This window comes from Accipiter gentilis, chromosome 1 (assembly GCF_929443795.1).
Source record: "Accipiter gentilis chromosome 1, bAccGen1.1, whole genome shotgun sequence".
Lineage (NCBI taxonomy): Eukaryota > Metazoa > Chordata > Aves > Accipitriformes > Accipitridae > Astur > Astur gentilis.
This window is the reverse complement of record NC_064880.1, coordinates 30244904-30266682: the sequence shown is the minus strand read 5'-3', so window position 1 is coordinate 30266682 and position 21779 is coordinate 30244904. Positions and strand designations below refer to the sequence as shown.

Sequence of the window (21779 nt, the reverse complement as noted above, 5' to 3'; positions counted from 1 at the left end):
TGTTGGCATAAACTGCAAAACTGAAAAGGTCAGTGGTCAAAAAATTAAGTTCTCTCAAACTCATTTATCATTACTAAAAGAATAAATGGTGCAGGTTAACATGACTTATGCCATTATTTAGCTAGTAAGAAACTGAAGTTTCAGCCATTCTGCGTATATAGACCTCGCAGGGGTTTCACCTTTAGACAGACTTCCAAGTTACAAATAGACCTCAGAAGCTAAATAAAATTCACTCAATTTAATGGATACAGAGTATCCATTTAACACTCACTCCTACACACACTACCAGAAGTTTAAAGCAAGGAATACTATCCGGGCTGTTAATTAAGGACTGTTGAAACAAAAGAGAGTGAAGAGGGAAGTAAAAATCAATTTCCTAAACTTGTATTTCAGCAGGACTTTGGAGTTAACCCACTAACTTCGTAAAACAAATGCCACATAGTGCAGTAAGATCAGAATTAAGGGTCTAATAGGAAAAATAAAGTATTTATTGCTTATAAAAGTGAAAACCATAAGGCAGACCTTTATATGAAGGGGTAAGGTTAGTGTGGTGAAGCTGCAAAGTGGGGAAGTGTTAACAGTCAGTGTCAATATCTAGCTCCCAAATCAAAATAAAAAACCCCGAGTCCCTTTACATCAATGAATGTATAATGCAGGCAATTGTCTTTATAGCCACACAGGAAAATGAGAAATAACCTTCTGCAGGACAAAGTGACCTTTAGAAAGAGAAAAAACAGGATGCTCCACCATCACTTGACACTTTCCTTATCTAACACACTTCTTGCTATAGCAGTATTAAATAGGATGGTAGTTATTTGTGGATGTATAGGTTTTACAGAAACAGTAATGTTATTTTGAAATGGAAAAGTTTAGTTCTCGTCACAAGATTCAGATGTCAAAGTTATTTTTCACATGATAGAAGCTATCAGATAATTCAACAAATTACTCTTCATATTTTGAAATTCATATATAGCTTTATAATTCTATTAAAGCTGAATCTGAACAAGAGTTCAGTTTCATAACTGACTCTACAAATTTCTTGAAAATGTATAGAAACTGTCGAGATAGGATATATTTTTCTAAAATCAATTAAAATTTGGCTGACAATACCAAATAAGGAATCAAATAGGTCAAAGATTACTTACTCCTTCAGCAAATTAATGTAATTACTACAAGCAAATAAGGACCTGTGTCAAATTTAAATACGTTTGCATAACAGAAGAAACTGGCTTGTGCACTGCCACGGCAAGCTCATTTATAAATGCAAATCAACATACTGCCTTCTGGATTATTCACCATCCTGAAGCATAACCTTGGAAAGGTTAACCTAGTGCTGAGCACTGGCTCACTAGCACAGCAAATTGCTCAACACCTCCTGCTCTTTTTTCCATAATATACTCTGCTCTGAGATCCAAAACTTTTCCCACAAAAACATTATCTACTTTCTGCCAAGGGCTAATTCATAGTCTATTATTATCAAGCTTAAGTGCTGAGTAACCAGATCACAAGTGAAGTCTCTGTGAAAGTTAATACCAGCCTAATCATGGATTTTTCAAACTTATTTCATGGAATTAACCACACCTTAATAAAGAAGCATGGTCATGTACCACATTCTCTCCTATGAATAATTGCATGGATGGTGTCATTTCCAACTGGCAATGAAACAGAATTCCTGTGGCAACGACATCAGTTGCCTATATTGAAAAGTAATACAAGTAATGTATTTCAAGCTTCTTGTAAATGTGATTTAGCAACTGGAAATCTGAAGTATTGGCACAGTGCAAACTACTTATTTGCCATACTACCACATGAGTTCTTAAATTGAATTACTTATATCAAACCCAACTATGGAGAGTTATTTCTTTATGTTCACACAAAGCCACAAGATTAATTTCAGTCTACCATGTAAGATATGCCAGTACACATAGTAAGTTTCCTTAAAATAGGAAATAAACCATTTAGGCCACAATAACCAAGTGTACTCTGGATAGATCCATGCAAACAGTAAAACAACCAAATTAACTGTTTTGTGTGAACACTGCATGAAAGAAATACCTCATTTGATCATTCATCAGTAAGATTTTTAACCGTATTCTGAACTTTCAATTCCACGTTTGCAGTACTCTAGCATATATTGGGTAGACAAGACTGGGCTTATACAACAACCAGCTCCTAGTGGAGTTTTTGTCATGTACTGAAGGTTATCAAAATATCTGAAGGTATAAAGTTCATTAAACAGTAGTTACTTTAAACAACAAAATTTGTATGCTGAATTTTTTCCTCCATTATTAGCATAACTCCAAGGCACCCTTGAAATCAGACTTTTTCTGTGGAAAATTAACAGATGCAACTTTCTAAATTCTTACCTGAAATGGCCAGGAAGCCTGTCCAAGTCTAATATTACACTGAGCCTACTGTAACAGAGTAACTGAGTAAACTTCAGCAAAGTTTAATTCTAATATCAGCAAAGTAATTACTATACTATCTTTACAACTCTGTCCTCAGGCTAAGAATTATCCCATCTTTAAGACTGCTGCTCCACATGAAGTCTCCACTAATTCCCACTTGTAGCAGCTTAATACATGTCCTGTGCCCTTGCTTTAATATGCTTAACCCTTTGAACTTGCTCATCTATACACATTCAGGCTTAAGGGCTGACATCCTCATTAACTGAGAACTCTAAGGCCAAAATTACAGCTACGCAGTCACGAACACAACCAGAGTATCCCTTACCATCAAGGAGGGAAAAAAAATTGTATCTTGAAGTGGTGCTTTAATTATAGCTAATGAACTTAATCCCTACCCCCAATCCATAAAGAAACACTCAATGTGTTTTAAAACTCTCACTAGGAAAAAAGTAGAGAGTCAGTTCTGTGGGAAAAAAAGTATTACACAATCTTTGAGTCAAAGTGCAGGATAGACAGTATTAATGGGCATTTCCAGATGAAGTATCTGTATTTGTCAGGTATTTTACCCACATGAACATCCATGTGATTATGCCACCAAAGACTGAAGCCTTTTGAAAAGAACTGAAGTTCTACTGAGCAGCTCACTGCACAGCCACCAGGGCATTACATCTAGTAGATGAGGCGCTTACTCTGTTATAGGTACTCTTCAGCATGTAAGTAATATCATTAGGGAAAAGGTGGACCACATGCCTGTAAAACGTAAGTACTGTAACATTTTTCAAAAGGGCAATTGTCTTCAATACAAGATTTCTCCAGCAATCAGGTAGCTGAGCTGCAATGAAGTGAAAAACCATAGCTGTTATGCCAGGCTGATAGTGCCTAGACAACAATTTGCGTTACAAATAAACAGGAAATACATAATTTACTTATCTCAGGTACTTTGAGGATCACAATGTAAATATCTTAGTAACTAATCCTATTTGCAAACTCAGTAGCAAATCAGAATCCAACAGGGAAAAATTCCTCTCCCTCCCCATCTTCCCATTATTTTACTTGGTAAAGGTTTTTATTTTGTTTCACTAAAAAGGTGTTGCTACAGTTATTTATAGCCACAGATAGTCCTAAGGAAGTTAATCCAAAACAAAACCAAATCTGAGTATTATCAAAACCAAATTATTACAGAATGCAACTTTATGAGTGTTTTTTATCTAAAATAAAAATTATATTCTGTCTCATTACCTGCATCCACTTTCAGCTCATTTCAACATGCTAGGTTTCATGTATGATGATCTAATTTTAATGCTTAATTTAATACCTTTAAATTATGATGAAACTCCCGAGTCAATCTCCTGAGTAAAAAATACCAACACCACACTGATTCAAGAGGTTGCAATAAGTCTTCTGTTTCTGGTTCCTTGCTAAGAACTAGGCACCCACAAGATCAGGAGGTAATCATGCACCTTTTATTCCCCTCAAATTGAAAAATAGCTCAGTTATAGGTTATTGGACTTCCTAGAATACTGTTTTACTAATCCTATTTAGAAGTTTGTCTTTAATGATTAAAGCTTGACATGCATATATACTAATGGCAATTTATATTTCCAAGTTTAAACTCTCCATAGTTACACTATAATTTCTGTATTGTTCACAAAGTATTCACGCAGTTTAACTACCACCTGCTCTTCTACAATGTTGTCTTGATTTTTGGCATATGCAAAATACACATTTACGTCTTGTTTCAACAGCATCAATTCCCAAAGTAAAAACTCTTCCCTTTATAAACCAGCTTTTTCCTAATGTTTTATTCAACGCCTTTTCTCTGAAGTGCTTCTCACACACAAAAACTCAGCATTACTAGTTCTTCTAGAATAAATATGAAGATTTTCATGATTACAGAAAAGTAAACTTAAACTGAAACAAAGGCTTTACACTAAAGACTCCAAAAGCTGCTTTGTTCTCCATTGTGCTGCTTCTGTTCCAAAACCCATCCCTCCAAAGCTACCCAATGACTATGTAAATTGGAGAGATGACTAATTTCAGTTAAGCATTTTTCATAAAATAAAATTTAAAACATAGTTCTCATACACATTTATTCCATTCTCAGAAAATATAAGCCTCTCCAACTGTTTTTTATCACCTAACCACAGGACACTCCCCCATTTAATAGATTCTTTAATATAAAGATTAGCAGATAAAAATGTTAGCAAATCCTCTTCACCAAAGGACAATGACATAATTAGGTTACAGGTTATCATTTTTACATCTACATTTTAAAAGCGATAAAATACAGAGTATAAGATTAGTGAAATCTGTTTCCCCTGTAAAGGCCATATAATACCAGACTCTTACCTGACTCCTTTTTGGGAGCTTTGTTGTGGTTTTTCTATTAATTTAGCTACAATGGCAAAGTCCAGAAGGCATGAGGTGAACACTTTGGGAAACTCATTAACAATAAAACCTCATAACAAAACTTTTGGAGGTTTCTGGGGGAGGAGGGACTCTCTTGTTAGCGGGGGGGGGGGGGGGGGGGGGGCGGCTATGTTTTGGTGATGGTAGTTTTAAGTTTTGCCTTGCAAGGCAGGAGATGAAGCCAACAACATAAGTAAACAGAGAACTTCCTTATGGAATGATTGAGTAGAAAGGAAACAGCTTTCAGTGTTACAAACTTTGCAAAGTGTGCAGGTTATCCAAGACTTAGAATCTTTTCTGTCCTAAATTTGCCTTACTAAGTGTTGATGCAGTTGAAGCAAGTAACAGTATGAAATTGGTGCATGCCAGGTAACTCATCCACACAGCTCACAAAATAGATGACCTCAAGACAACCAACAGGATTGATACATGACAAGATGAATTTTTTAGTGGAAAGAATGTAATGGAAGAAATATATAGTACAAAAATTAAGATGGAGGAGGATGGGAAATAAGTGGTCATGCAGTTAAGATATCATCAAATAACATAATATTGTTTAAGTGAATCCAGAGAAGATAGTAGTCCTTTTTGCCATTTATGAACAAGATATTAAGTGATAGAGTAACCATCATAGTTGCACTCTATGTTCTTAAATCAGTGCAACATCTTATGTTTTTTATAACCCTACAAGTATTCAGCAATGAGTAGGTTAAAGCATACATTTTAGTTTTCTGACAAAACACAATCACTTTACATAGATCTAGCAACACTAAAACACTAGGTTTAAGTTAAACTACAAAGAGACAATTTATTCTCATATGCAAGCAGTCCTTTGTAATTTGGGGGTAAGAAAAACATTGTGTAGTACTACAAAATGTATCAAAACAGAGGAACGGTAATAATTTCACCTCCCTCCCTCTGCTCTTCACCTATATATTACAAACAAACTCAACTTGTAGAGATGCAAAACCACTTTAGTGGACCATAACATCTAACTTTTCTTGAAGTTTTACTTACTATTTTTTTCTTTTGAGATTTTAAATCTTCCAGCGCATCATCTAAAAGAAGGACATCATATATTAGTTTTCAAATATAAATAAGAGATAATTTCAGCACACTCTAAACATTGACTACGCCCTGTGAGATCAGGAAAAATTATGCACTGACCACTACCAACCCTACAACATTAGTAAACTTTGTGTAAAATAACCAAAGTCTTTATGTGAAAATAAATAATTTTAAATGCTGAAACTGCTTATAAATTATAGCCCACTTTTATCACTTTACAGTTATAACTATTAAAAAGTTTTATGTACCGTTTCATCATTAAGCAAACCAATTCTAGCCAGTGCCCTGCTTTGACCTACATTAAAACTGGTACAACAATGGACCAAATACACTTAATCTCATGAGTCAAACTACAGAAAAAAAGCTTGAGGTCTAAGTATTAATATATCGGAGCACCAGATTTACTGGCTTCAGTATTTCACATAAGCCTCTTAATACATGCTAGTTTCAAATGCCGGGTCAATTCCGAGCTTCAAATCTCAATCTATTTTACCCTTTCAATACTTTCGGTCTACAGCAAAAAAAACAGTTTTGTAAGAAAAAGCTACCAGGTCATTTTACTACTAAATGTTAAAAGACTGTTACAACTCAGAGGCACAGAACCTAACCTCTCTAAAAGGAAAGTAAAGAAGAAAGGTCAAATGCATGTGGGATTTTCCTTTAAGTCAATGCTTGCAGCTTGGCTCTCATGGAAAACTCACTGCAATAAATGATCACCTAATATAGAAGACATTCTCTTGATAAATCCGTTTTCTACTACCTCCTTCACAGCAAGAAGAGTTTTACAAAAAACTTGACAACTTATTCCCCTTCTCAGCTCTACTGGACACCAGCAGTTCATTTCCTGTAAGATATAGCTATTTTTACCCATTTTTCACTTTTCAAAAAAAGAAAAAGCTTTATAGAACTACAAGAAACAAAATCAAAACCCACCGAAGTAAATATATATAAAGATACAGAAAAGTATGTAAGTATGCTATACACACTTTTTAAAGTTACTTCAGGAACACTACCATTACTTGAAATTAAGGGAACACATAATTACTTGAACTTTTCCAGAATGTAGAAACCCATCTTGATAAACCACTTTATTAAATGTACAAAATACCAAAACTGTGCATGTACATATTTGAAAGTTTATGCAATGAAAGGGTAACTACAACAATCCCTTATTAAGACAAATAGGACATGGAACAAGACCATATTTTACACTGGCCTGAACCAGAGAAGATAGACAATTCCAGGAATTGTGCATCTTCAAATTCATAAGGTACCTCCCTCCACTAAATTTTACATTTATATTACAACACTGCCTCTCATGTAGCCCCACAGAGATTAGCACCTTGAAATGCACTGCAATGCAGCATGGTATCATGCAGCCAAACAAATAGCACTGTTATCAGCTGTTAACAGTTACTTAAGAAACAGAAGCTGCTTTTGGTACAGAAATGCGTAAAACATCTTCAAGCATAGCCTCCCACAAAGCAATGCAATCAGTTTAAAATGTGGGCATTTGTTTCTGATCACTTTACCTCCTGTGTTCAACAAGAACCTCCTGAAACACCTGCCCCTTCAAACATGACCAAATGGCAATTACTGCAAAGTACTCTCAAGAAACCAATATATCTCATCTTAATTAAACCTACACAAAAGAAGAATTCATACTAGAGAAGTCAATACCTGCAAGATACCTCATTTATTTTCCCCAAACTTTGGGACATATCCGCCTAAATCTTCCTCAACAGTTCTTTGCCTGACCAGTCTTAAAAACTGAAATTCTGTAGTCTCTCTACGTCACCTTCCCTAGTGTCTCAGTAGGAGTTTTCCACATTCAGAGCATGGTTCTCAAAACTGGTGTATGCTAGTAATCCAGCGTAGCTTTATAGTACTAAATAATCATCTCCAGTGACTCAAAGTGTTATATTAACTTATCCCAGAATCAAAGCCTAGCTTTGAGCCACTCAGTTGCCAGTTTGCTCTCTCGGCTATGTTTTCTCCTGCTTCACTACTGTAACTCTTGCACTGCGCATTTGATTTCTCTTTTCTGAATACAGGACTTGTATCTTTCAGGTAAAACACTTCATTTTTACCTGATCTCCGGAACAATGCAGAAATAATTCCTTTTGGCATGTTCTAACATCTACTAAAAGCCTTTATACACAGGTTCAACAAAAGCACTAAACTTGCTTGTATGCTAAAAACAGCAATAAAGACACTTAAGCAAACTAGAAAAACATACGTACTTTTTTTTTCTTATCCAGCCATGAAATGCAAATATATATTCACCTTAGAAATGAATCACACAGCACCACAGAATATATGGACAACTTTATTTCTACATAAAAATGTATCTCCTATGCTTGCATATCAAATGCAAACATTAAGTTTAAGAAAAATTCCAAAAGTGATGTTTAAGTCGTAAGCTGTCACAAATTAAATACATCATGTTGTTCTGCAAGTCATAAAACATACTGCAACATTGAGGTTTTCCTGTATTATTGCTCACATCACCATGAGATATTGTTACAGGCTGGACTACTTTGAAAGAAGTCTCAAATGAATTCGAACTACTGCAGACAAGTGCCACAGATGCAGCTTTTAAGTTCTGCATTAGAATGATTCTGCATGTTCTTTAACAACTTTTTACATATATTTGAACACCTGCATTACCTTTGGTTTTGTTACATGACTCCAACTTTTCCTTAGCTCTCAAAACAGCACAAAAACACCTGCTTGTCCCTTTTCCACTCAGGAAAATATAAGTATGCTTTGGAGAACTTGGGAGAAAAAAGCTATCTTGACAAATAAATTAAACACATCTGCTAGAAATCTCTTCTCTTGTACATAAAAATAAGAGATTAAGACTGCTGGAATACTTGCAAGGTGTGGGTATTAAGGGAATTACCACTATTGTTTATATTTCCTTTCCCTCATTCCTACTTCTACACTACATTTTATTCCATTACACTTTGAAACATGCAAAGACAGGAGAAAGTTACCACAATTCTGCAAGTGAAGTGAAAGATTAAGCAGTTTCCTTCCTGTTCTTTCAAGAATTGTGTGGTAGAAACAACAGTTTAGCTAATGCTACCTGTTTCAGCATCAACCAAAAGGCTACTCTTCTTTTCCTGGAAGCCAAATTATCCAAAATATTTATATTTTCATAGCAAGTATCACTCCCAACTAGTTCCATATGCTAAAAAAAGACAGAAAAAATACTTACTATTCCTTTCTGTCCTTTTGGAAAAGAAAAAAATGAGCAGTGTTCTTATAAACCAGATTCTTTAAAACAGAAAGAAGAATTATATTAATTAAAATATATTACAGTAACCATTTCTGAAGTCATTTAGCAAACAGAAGGCTTAACAGATGAGATTTAACTTTGCAAATACAAAGAACAGAAATTTTCAAACAATATTTATAAAGAAAAACAAAAATTAAATTAGTATCTTGTCAACAAGACATCAACATTGATCTAAGTAAAATCCTCCTGTCTATTAAAATTGAACCAAGTATTACTATAGGTAGAAATACTAAGGAACCAGCAGCAAGTAACATCATCGCTTGCTGAAACGTTCATTGTGAACTTTTTAACATCAGGGTATGTGCAGCTAGCTGAAAATTACTTAGTCATCACTTCTTATTTGATAGATTTATGATGCACGTTATCCAGAAAACCAAGCTTACCAGCTAAAGCCCAAAATTAAGACCCAGGAGATTTGTGGGAAGAATTCAATACCAATGAAAACCATGAGATACAGCTATTGTACAAATGCTCTCCTAAGCAGAGTTAACTGACCTGACTCCTGGCGATTTTACAGAGCTCTGAATCCACAGTTTCCATAGGGTTTCAGCTGACTTAGCTCAAACAATGGAGCAGTTTATCTGTGCTCAAGATAAAGTTAAACTGATCTATGACCATTCTACATTTGAAAGGTCTCTCTGTAATCATCAGGACTTCATTTGTTTTAAAGCTTAGAATTGCTTATAATTATTAAGTTGACACTTTTCCTGGCAAATTATTCAGCCTAAGCCAAGGGCAAATCTCATACTTCAAGCCCTTCCAAGCATCTTATCCAAAACCCTCCTAGTGCCAAGCACTATATAATAAAGCCTGAAGTAGCAATGTTTCACTTAAAAAAAAAATTCTTCCAGGCTAGAAAGGTTCTCTGAATAACAGCTAGTGTAAGAAAGCAGGCAAAAGGCTATGAGATTTCAAATAGTTTCGACTTAATTCATAAGAACATCTTTTGCATTTATATAATGGTTGCCCAGTTCAAAATGCTTTCAAGTACTAACAATAAAACCTGAGTTAGGTAAGTTAGACAAGACAACTTAAATTTGAGAGTAACCTATCCAAGCTCAGAGAAACAAAGAAATTTAACTCTATTCCACGTTCAAAGGTGTGCTGTAATAACTACTGTAAGAATACAGATGGCTTCACCTGCTTACACAATGCAAGATGTGTCTCTTCATAAGTATCAAAAAAGATAATTTTTACAGGGTTTGAATTGCCTTAAAGACTATGTTACATAGGCAAAAGCATTATTTCTTTTTTACTGTGTGTTTAATAAAGTCTTCTACCTAAAGCTGTATTCTAAGCTAATACATATATGGTAGGACTTCACAAAATAAAAAACATTTCCTCTTTAAGAACTTTGAGGTGAAAGTTTAATAGCAGACCCTTTCAGACCACGTTTACAAATTAAAAACATATTTCTCTGAAAATCAGAACATGCAAGATAAAACAATCTAATTTAAATGAAAATCATTCCAAGAGCAGCATCCTTCTAACATGTCAATATATTTCTTCAACTTTTCAGGTATTTCAATATACATTTAAAATTAATGATGTTATATATTCCTAGAACTTAAGTCACTCTACCAGCATCAGTAACTTGCTGAGACCCTGAGGGAATGACCCAAGGCAGATATAAGTTGGTGACTGACTGCAAGCTGGAAACAGCAGACATATTCCAGTCTGATTAGGGCTGAAAAATCTCTAGAGCTATTACTGGGTGGCACCAGGCATTCAGCATGGAGTCACCTCTTGACCGAGAACAAAGACAAGCTGGCAGTTGCTTGCCATTCATATCTGCCAAAAAAAGCTGAAGGGGAATAGCTTATGAGAAAAATCAGATAAACAGTTGCAAGTCACAAGAAAACAACAGTCTAATTCTAAATGTTAGTAAGCTGATAGCCAATTCAGAATTTTATAGAAAACCACTTTTAAAAAAAAAAGAAACAACAACAAATTGGAGGACAAACTAGAGAATAAAATCCAATGCAAAAATTCACACCACAGCACTAGAAGCGATCACCTTCAGTAATAAAAGTTTTCATTTCTACACTAATCCTAAAAAACCTAAACAAAGGGAGGCTGGTAATACTTCCTCTTCTACAAGCCTCACATGCTAACAACAAAGACTTTCAAGTCCTTGCCCTTAAGAACCAAGTCAATTCATATTGCTGCCAAAGATTAATTTGAGCTTTAATTTCTATATTAATCCTTTCAAGTCAAGATATTGCTGCCCATGTATCTTCTCCACAGGATTCCTTAACAGCAGCATATTACTACATTATGCATAACAGTATGACATACAAAAAGCATCTTCAAGTATTTTTTTGCATATTATGTTATGCTGACCCACACTCAAACTTGCAAAGCCTTAAATATTTACATTTGACTTTGTCTTTCAAGTCTAAAGCTAAGGCATTGACAAGTCATGTTTTCATACAAAGATGCTGTACAAATATGGACAGTATGTACGACGTTCATTTCAGCAAATTAGTAAATGCACTGTGCTCCCCATCAGTAGAAAAGATGCTCAGTAGGCTGCTTCTCCTTCTTGACACTCTGGGGGAAGGGGAGGGGGGGAAGCAGCTGTTTAGTGAGGTGGAAGCCCATTTTGTTTATTTTTAGAAAAGCAGTTTTCTTAGAAAACAAAAGCCACTCATGAGGATGAGCGGCCAATCAGCTAAGTGGAACAAAATAGTAGACAATATTTTCTCTTATTCACATCCAATGATGTAAGGATATTTTCTGGTTCAAGAAAATGGTCAATGATTTTCCAGAATAACAGCTAATTATGTAAAACCAGTCCTCAACATATTTAGGTTGATGACCTTTCAAGTCACTTCTGTGTTAACAGTCACCTAATATGTAAAAGTTTCTCCATTCATTCTTGTATTTTTTTCCCAATTTTATATGCTGCATTTTACATATAGACAATATACCTCTCTCTAGCCCTAGTATAATTTTTGATAAGCCAAGTAACTTTAGATACTAACATCTTTTGATGGTAAGACTTAGTTCTACACTAAACCCAGACTCATGAGAGACATTTCCCTCAAAGAAAGCATCTGCCTAACTACTTGGATTTATTTTAAGAGAAAAAATTCAGCAAGTTATGACAACTCAAGGATCGTCAAAAGCAAACCCAAACCCCTGCTGAGATGTATTTTCCATCTCCTTTTATCAAAGAGACAGCAGTTAGGAGGGGGGAAAAAAGGGTGTATTTACTTACATCAATGGAAATGCAAAAAATGGAAGTGTCATCATCAACCTTGCTGTCCATTCATCAGGAAGACACCACAAATATACAATTATGCACGTGATAAGGTAAAGAAGTGAAGAGTAGAGAAGCAGCCTTCCAACCCATAGTTTCTGTAGCCTCTGATTTTTTTCTCTAAATTCTTCTAATGTCTGTATTTCCTGTAAATAAATAGGGTTCAACCTTATTAGTGAAATTAGTAGGTGGTTTTACTAAGCTGCTTTTAAGTGTTTGCTAAAATTAGCCATATCAATTTAATACTTGATTAGAAAAGTCAAGCAGCTTTTTGATAAATGACAATATTTGCCAAAGATAACTTTTATAGCATAAATACATCACGCTATTAAGGTTATGATATGGGCCACTTACACTGTATTAGCAGCAACACATCGCTATTAGGAAGAAGTATTACAAATCAGCACTTTTTCCTATTTGTAATGCATTAGTATATGTGGGACAAGTGGAAAATGCTAATATCATATGAATGGCAGTCTCTATGATCACATAAATCACTACCAACCATACTTTGCATCCTAAAACTTTCATCAGGCACCTGTGGAATTTCAAACACTTCTAATACTTTTCTACTACGGTGGGAAATTGCTGAAACCTCTCCGTCATTTCACATGTCTCGATTTCAGTATTTTCCTCACATGAAGAGTGAAATCCTGAACATCTGGATGATGCTTTTGGCATATTAATAAGTGATCAAGCAATGCTCTGCTATGTTACCATTTTGACTGCATTTTAAGTGACAACAGGAGTACTCACACTTCCATTAAAAGGAAAACAAAAAATATCAACAGCATATTTCAAAACAGTTAATTTCCCCGTAGAGTACAGACATCTGTCACAAATGCTGGCTACAAATCACAATTGATTACTGAACCATCTAGTCAGTTATTCTGCCCCTGACCTTACTTACTACAGTTAGAACTCTTACACTTAAAACCATACATTGAAGCTTTTCTAAGGAGCCTGATGAATAGAACTTTGAATTAGTGACATTTTCCGTTACACAGGATTTTAAACATTAGTTATAATTAAATTGTGTAATCAAGCCAACTTCACATTCATTCCCATTTCAGGCTCTCTAAAATATTTAAACTGTAGTTTCTCACTATCTATTATACAGTATGGTGGTTTTTAAATGACTAATAGTAAGGGGAAAAAAGGTAACAGTCCATCTGAAACTCAGAATCTCTAGTACATCCAACTGGAATAATTATCAAAATAATTTAAAATTCCATGACGGTATTTTACCTAATGTGAAAGAAATACATGACAAGCAAAAAGGATGCATAGTCCTAAACAAAAAAAAAAAAAAATCAAACAAAACACCAAAAAGCAAATACATACCTTATCTATTTTTTCTAATACTTCTACAGTGGAAGGCTTTGCCTGCTTACAAGGGAAAGAACAAAGATGTTAATCTCACTAAAAAAGTCAGTATTTTGAGGATTACTGTACATTAACAGTTTCCTAACAAAAAGACATTCATAATAGATTAATATATTATCTATTTTACATAAAGGTAAAAAGTTTTCATACTTTAATAGTGACAAATAGAAGGGACTGTAATGAACCACTATTTTACATTTGGTATTACTATTAACTGAAGGCTCCTTTCCTACACCACAAAAGATGAAAACCTGTAATGCATGTACAGCAATAATGGATGTGTGGTGGGAAGTAAAACAAGGAGAGAATTGACGAGTGGAGGGAACAGGCAAAACAAAGAGAATATATACAGGAAGCCCCAACATGAGAACTTAAGCTTTTTATTACTATTCATTCCACACAAAGACACATGCTCTAAATAAATTATAAGCAACTGCAAATAAGTGTTATCATCTCCCGTAAAATTCCCCTTAGGAGCAACCTGGAATCCACCTTCTAGGAATCTTTCCTAATTTCTGAGACATATAAAGCTGCTATCTTGCCCTACCCCTCAGGCCACAAATTCATAAACCATAAGCCACACTGCATCACCATGAAAGTGAGTTTCTATTACACAAAACTGACATTTCACCTAAACTTTTGCCCTTAAAGGAGTTTTGTATGGGAACCTCTGAAATCAACTGATAATATGCAAAGGCAAACCTAGCCTTGAACAACTCAAACCTGCCAGGAGAGCAGTCAAAAACCTCATGCCTTTTCCTCATAAATTCAGTACACCATTCAATAATATACAAGCCAATAAAAACAGTTAGGGAGAAAGACTTGTATAGGTATAAGTAGCTATCAAAACACTTGTTAAAACAGACAGAATGATATCCTGAATGTACTCATTTTGACCTAAAATAGCCACCAACTTTTCAAGTCACAGATGCTGCTGTATATCCCAATAAAGCACCACAAAACTATTTAGATTTTCAGAAGGAGTTAAAACTGTATTTGTATAAGTTAACCAAACCAGGGCCAGGCCTGGTATTGATTGCAAAGGAAATAAAGGACAGACTCACAGTTTAACAGTTTAGGGATTTGTCAGAGACTATTTTTGGTCCTTATGTCTCACTACTGGACTTTTAAGGGGCATACTAACGGGAAAAGTTTAGCACTAACAACCAGAATTAACAGTCAACCAATAGACATTAAGAAACATGTCCTGCATACTCCCATCTTCTAGACTAAAGATTATTATATTGTTACACGATTTTACTTACCCGCCATCTTGAAATTAATCCACCCATCTTCTATTGTGAACAAATGTTGGCAGAGCTATCAATCTTCTACAAGAATTCACAGCTAGAAGTGAAGCATTAAGCACTTAGGAGCAATCTTACAGCATAGTCCAAGATTCACAAATTTATTCCAATATCTAAAGGAATCAAAATATCACATAAAGCCATTGCCTAGTTATCTACCTATATGTTATTTTAAAATCCAGGCTTCTGTTTCATAGACCATCTTGTAAGTCAGTTGATCAGCCTTGATGTGGCCAAACTTATTTTTATTCTGGAAATATTTAACCAGAAGGAAGTCCTCAAAAACAGAGGCACAAAATAAGTGCTAAAAAAGCCACCAAAATCCTCCAGCAGAAAAACAATTTTAAACACTTATTATTAGGCAGGATTATTTAAGAAACTGATTTCCAATTATTACCTCTGCTGCTCATAAGCATAACTCTTAATGTTCCTTTCCAGCTGTCACTCCAGGCATCCAGCATTAATATCCTACTATTTGTGAAAGAGTTAATCTCCAATAAATCTGCTTCCTTTTCATGCTCTCATCAACAAGAACATATTGGACAGCACTATTGTTCTTCCTTTGTATGAATTTTTAAGTTCAAATAATCAGTTTCAAAGAGATCTCACCTGCTCTAGGAAAGCACTACATTGGCAGGTCTGCCCTGCACACAACACACAGTACAGTCACTGGCACATCAAATGGTCCTAAAGCAATTCCAAAGGTGGGAAAGTAGCTCACCTCACCCTACACAAACCTGGAACCCAAGAACAGCACTAATTTGATGATCTGGGTCTAGGTTCCCAAAACAAAAGTGTAGCAACTTTCATTCAGCAGGTAGATGGAATCAATTCACTTGGAACCTTCAGATGGCAGAATTTCCCTCCAGTCACTTAATTTAGAAGTTTTTACCCAGTGAATGAATAAGTGATCCGTTCATAGCAACCTCAACAGTAAACTCATGCTCAATCACAACTAGGGCTCAAACCTTTTTAACTCTGAAATGAAACACTAAGACTTAAAACAAAGCACTGACCCAGTTAGGCAGAAATGTAAGTGCTTATTATCTTGTTTATTAAGTTACCTTTGCCCAAAAATGAAAGAAAGAAACCTTATCCCAATCCAAATTTGTTTCCAAATTACCTGAAGCTGTCAGAACAAATATAATATAATATAGGATACACATTGTTCACTAGCACACATGCTACTGTAATATGGTAACCTCTTCACCTTTTAAGAAAGCCAAGGACTTCAGAATCCAGAACTGTAGGCCCTATGACTTCAAAAACCAATCCTTAAAGATAAGGAAATCCGTATTTGAAATGCCGCCAAAATGAATCTAGAACAGATGGACAAATTGGCTCCGCCACTGCCAAATTACTAGCACAAAGGGGCGAGCTACAGAAAAAAGCACAATTACCCTTTGGTCTCTTCAGTAAATTCTCAAAATAATCACTATTACAGCAACTCACCCCAGTAAAACAGCAACAATATTTTTATTTCTCAAATATGCAATCTAACACTGAGAATTTTATGCAGTTGTCACTTTGCAGTTACAGGTGAGTTTTTGCTGGACAGGTATTGCAGTAGATCTGAGCAGGCACTTTCTTCATAAATATTTCTACAGAGACAGATAGTATTTATTGCAAAACATTATGAAAGCTATGTCAAATATCCAATCAAGAAGTTTGTAAACTTAGCACAAGCTTCCCAAATCTAGTTCACTTCCCTAGCACTGCCATTGCTATTAGGAGCAACGGTAGCCCTCAGTTGCGGACATACTGAGACATGGAGATGCTCACGTGGTCTTTTTGTGTGCCATCTTCCTTCAGGCCATAGTTTGAGAACCTCTGCAGTAGAAGTGTTAGAGGATCTTTTGGGCATAGGTTATTGTGAGCCATTGGTGACAGCAATCTTTGTCAATAACACATTCACAGTACTATCTCTACCTGTTTTTTAAAATATCTGGCAAATATCTGGCAAATATCTGGAAGAGAAACAGGTTTGACAAGCGTCACCATGCACATAATTTTATATGAACTATGATGCTGACAGGCTTTACGTATGCTGCTCTGAAAGTCAGTAATATTACCAAAACCCTTCCCCAAAGAGGTATTTAAGGGATTAGGGCCACTAGATTCACGTTTACAGTTTAGTCACCGAATCCTTAGTGAGGAGATGGAGAATTTTCTATGGTTTCTGTGGAGGGCCTCAGATGTTTTCCTTCCTTCTTTTCGACAGGACAACACAAACTGTCTTCAACTGCTTCAAATTCTCCTCGTTCCTCCTCACCTGGCACTCCGCGTACCTAAGACTAATATCCTACTGTTCATGGTAAAAGTCCTCCTTCCTTCCCATGCTCTAACCATCAAATTATTGCACAGCACTTTTTCCTTCTGAAGACTGCATTTCTTTAGCACAGAGCTGTCCTTTCCAGTCACTGAGCACTGCTGCAATTGGACTTATTTCCACAAACATTATCATACATTTAATACACAAAGAGAGCTGCAACATTTCCTAGTCCTGGACTTAAAATAGACATCAGAAGTGTTAAAAAACACTTAATGTAGAAGCTTAAGAAAACACTATTACCAATTTATCACCCGATTCTCAAAAAAAAAAAATTCCTGATAGCACCTTCTCTGCCCCAAAAATATGCAATTTAATTAGTAAAAAGCAAAGCAACAGTGCCACAGTAAGAGTACCAGAGCAGAAAAAGTTTCTCTTTTGAAAGAGGGATGAATCACACACAGTTACAGAAGTCATCCACCAACCTATTCATCCAGATGGAGAAAATAGTTTGATGATCTCATTACACTTTTATCAAGTCAGTCTCAAATTTCTTCAAGCTTGTTGTTAAGACGAAAAGCTGTCTAAAAAAATCAAAGTCTCCAAAATAAATTTTAATAACTGACGTGCCGAAATTCAAGACGGAATAACATCAAGACAAGTCATATTAGAAAAAATGAAGTTAGAAACTTGAAATCAAGGCTTTCCATACAGACCTTTCCCCTGAAGGAAAGGGTAACGCTCTTTAAATGAGGGGTTTTGTAAACTTAGCAACTTCGTTTTATGTAAATATTTTCAGATATTTACCATTACAAACAATACAAGCTCTACCTTTCAAATTTAATCTCCAGTTCTGCTCGCAGAGTTTCCACCCAAAATTCATGTTCTCCCACAATTTACTGACCTCGGGAACTTCCACACTGACCATAAAAAGTTTCTCCAGCTACAAGCGCTGTGGACGAGGAAACAAGCAAAACAAAACCAGGAACATCACCCACCACCTACTGCTAGCCTGTCCTAGCACCTCTCAGTTAAGACAAGTTGCTGACTTTTCTTCAACGTAAACTTCATTTTCAGCCGTTTCTGCCTGGAAGCGTCCCATGGAGGTCCCGTGCTTTGGAAAGCCTTAATTAAAAAGGCAAATTAGTTCCCACACCGGGACTCCAAAGCGATGGAGCAAGGAGTGGGCGGGTCAGGCGCTTTTTCTGAAGCCCAGCCTTGTTTTGAAGCCTGCGAGCGCGGCCGCCCGCGGCCCGGGGAGCGAACCCGAGGGCCCGCGGGCCGGGAGGACGGCGGCAGAGGTCAGCCCCGGCTCCCGCCGCCTGCCTTCCGCCCGGCCACCCGGGAAAACCCCACGGCTCCGCCGCCACCGCCCCCCTGCTCCCGGCCGGGAGAGCGGGCGGGGAAGGCGCCCGCCGCCCCCTCCCCGCACCCGGTGGCTTCCTCTTCCTAGGCTGCGCCCCGGCCCGCCGCCGCCGCCGCCGCCGCCGCCCAACTCCCCAGCAAGCCGCCCGGCTGCCGGCGGCGAGGCGGAAGCGGTCGGGGGCACCGGCCGCCCGTCCTGCTCCGCTTCGGGCCCCGGGGACGCGGGGCCCGAGCCGGGTCACGCGCAGCACCGGGCACCCCTCTCCCGCCACCCCGCCCACGGCGGAGCCATTCCCTACCGCGGAGTCGCTCGGGAGTCGCTCGGGACCCGGCCGGGCCGGGCCAGACCGCTCCGCCCCCGCCAGCACGTACCTGCCGCGGGCCGGGCCGCTCATCCCGCCACCGCCGCCCGCCGAAGGAGGGGCGCGGCTGCTGGGGCGGTGCTCCCATCAGGCCCCGCGCGGCCCCGGCAGCCAATCAGCGCCTGGCTGCCGCGGGGTGCGCTGGAACGGGGGAGGGGCCGGGCCGCTGTGTGAGGCGGCGGGCGGCGGCCGAGGCGTGGCGGGCTGCGGGAGGGAGGGAGGGAAGGAATGAAGGAATGAAGGGGGGCAGGAGGGTCCGGGTCCGGGCCTGGGCCCTTGTGAGGTTCCCCGCCGCCCCTCGGAGCCTGGCGCGTCCGGGCGGTGGCACGGTACCCGGGGGGGGGGGGGGGTCGGGTCGGAGGCGGTTCACCGCCGTCCCGCCGCCACCGCCGGCGGGGCTGGGGAGGCCGAGCCCGTCCTCCCGCGCCGTTCTCTGATACTTACTTACAGGAAAAAGAGTGCTTTAGCGGTAAAGCCTAGGAACACGGGGGTCAAACTGTCACGCGAAGGCTTGCAGCAGCCTCCTGACACTCTCGTGTTCAGCCCCTGCCAGTGAAGCAGGTGCTGACAAAGGGACGCTGTGCTGGACGTGTTTTCTCCGCGGCAGGCCCTGGAGTTGCCTCGGGGACACAGAAGACCACCGCTCTCTCTCACGGTCCCCTTCATCCCAGTAGGCAACCGTTGAACTTACTTGGAGAGAAGCAGCACTCTATATGTCTTTAATTTACATTGCTGTGATAACAGCACTCTCTCTTTTGGTGCTCTACTTTATCAGTTTTCTTACATGGTGTCCTTTCCCGGGTGACACCTGTCATTGCTTGCCCCGTGCCGAGAGGACTGCGGAACAGAGAATACTTGCTCTGTTTGCACTGTCTTTCTCACAAGGTCTTCAATGCCCTGCTCAGAATTTTTGCCACTATGGCCACACAAGTGGGAGCATGTGCACAGATGTGGAAGAAGGTCCTTCAGAGTGCCCTGAAGTAGAAATTCCTATGCAGAAGCTGTGTACCTTCAGCTGACTCTGCATTGTTGAACTCATTGCATGTAACAACGTATCATAACACGTATGCTGGGGGGGTTCCAGTCGTGGTAGGTTGACCACTAGCAGGTAAACACCGAGGCAGCCTCCTGCTCACTCCCCTTTAGTGGGATGGGGGAGAGACTAGGAAGAGTAAAAGTAAGAAAGCTTGTGGCTTGATTTAAAAGAGAATTTAGTAAGTAAAGGAAAGAAAAAGAGTGATGCAAGGGAAATAACTCTCCACCTCCCACAAGCAGACCAATGCCGAGCCGGTCTTTGCGCAATTATCTACCCTGGAAGACAAAACCCCCCACCTTCTTATTCTGCTACCCCACTTTTATTGCTGACCATGATGTTACATGGTATGGAATATCCCTTTGGCCCATTTGGGACTGCTGTGCTGGCTGTTTCCCTTCCCAACTTCTTGCCCACCCCCAGCCTACTCACTAAGGGAGCAGAGCATGAAAAAGAGAAAGCCTTGACACCGTGCTAGTACTGTTCAGCAGTAGCCAAAACATTGCTGTGTTATCAGTGCTGTTTTAGTCACAGAATCCAAACCACAGCAGCATATAGGCTGCTGTGAAGAAAATCAACTCCATCCCAGCCAGACCCAGTACATCAGTTTTAAAAAGAATTCAAATCCAAACAGAATAGGCAAGGTTTTTAGGGCAGGGGAGGACAAACAAGATATCCCACCACTTTTCTAGACAACACAATCAGCTTCAAGCTCTAAGTAGGAGAGCTGCTGAGTCTGATCATCTGCCAGGTATTCATTCATAGTTTTGACATTGGGAAATTAATCCTTTTAGCTTCTGCCAGGGTTCAGAGTGAATCTTGCTGCTCTGCATTATTAGCTAGTTACAATATCAGCTAAGTAACAACTTTAGCTGTGAATCATGGTCTAGAATGGGCTTCAAGTAGGTTAATTCAAACGCAAATAATGGCAGTTAATGCAGAGCCACTGACTATACTAGAAGTGCTCTGTTCTCAGTTGCAGAGGTCATCTACAGCTTTATTTTCGCCATTGAGTCCTAGACTGTTCCTTCCTTTCCAAGTGGAAAAAAGACTCAGTGACTGAGCCTTTCCTCTTCAGCTTGCACTCTAGAGCCACATCTACTTAAATCCTTGTAGCAATGACTATTGCTCCACTGAGAGGATGCTTTTTGCTTTCAGATGAAATACAGCTATAGCCCACTCCTGGTTTTGATACGTCAAGTGGTATGTGGCTGGAAAGAAGCTGATTTAAATCTTCATCTTTAAACTAACTTATTTAAGTGTACTAGCATATTTTTCCATGGTCTAGCATAGTATCCACTTAAAATAAACCCAAATAATGACAAAACCATATTTAAAGTCTTCTTAAAATGTTACAGCCAATACTGGCGTCTCCAAGAAGCTTCTCCTCTTTTTTTTTCCCAGAATGGTAAGCATTTTCAAGTCACCACAAAATCCAGCCCTTATTCAGGGCTGAACCAGAATTGTGAGGAAGATCCTAGACTCTACTTCTGTCCTTGGGCCCTGCTGCAGAACCCATTTTTATGCAGGCCTCCTCCATGAAGTTCTAGTCACTGCTATACAATTATGAATCTATCTAACTGGTAGTTTTAAAAAAGTATTT

General features: G+C 38.5%; 1 protein-coding gene across 10 annotated transcripts in view; it reads right to left on the bottom strand.

Moving 5' to 3' along the window:
- Positions 1-19240, bottom strand: part of LNPK (lunapark, ER junction formation factor) — a 55208-nt gene extending 35968 nt beyond the window's left edge. For 2 of the 10 annotated variants that reach the window (XR_007509957.1, XR_007509959.1), the window contains exons 1-6: positions 17902-18773; positions 15106-15187; positions 13799-13843; positions 12413-12600; positions 9109-9167; positions 5835-5875 (exon numbers count right to left, since the gene is read on the bottom strand). Coding sequence is in view for 8 of the 10 variants with exons in the window: in XM_049831875.1 (XP_049687832.1) it covers positions 5835-5875; positions 9109-9167; positions 12413-12600; positions 13799-13843; positions 15106-15132 (360 nt within the window). In the remaining 2 variants the exon portion in view is untranslated. Of the gene's footprint in view, positions 1-5834; positions 5876-9108; positions 9168-12412; positions 12601-13798; positions 13844-15105; positions 15188-15544; positions 16203-16599; positions 16866-16929; positions 17878-17901; positions 18774-19080; positions 19117-19153 lie in introns of those variants that run through there. The other 8 variants (XM_049831875.1, XM_049832480.1, XM_049831953.1 and 5 more) reach the window with 8 other exon arrangements.
- Between the last annotated feature and the right edge of the window lie 2539 nt (positions 19241-21779).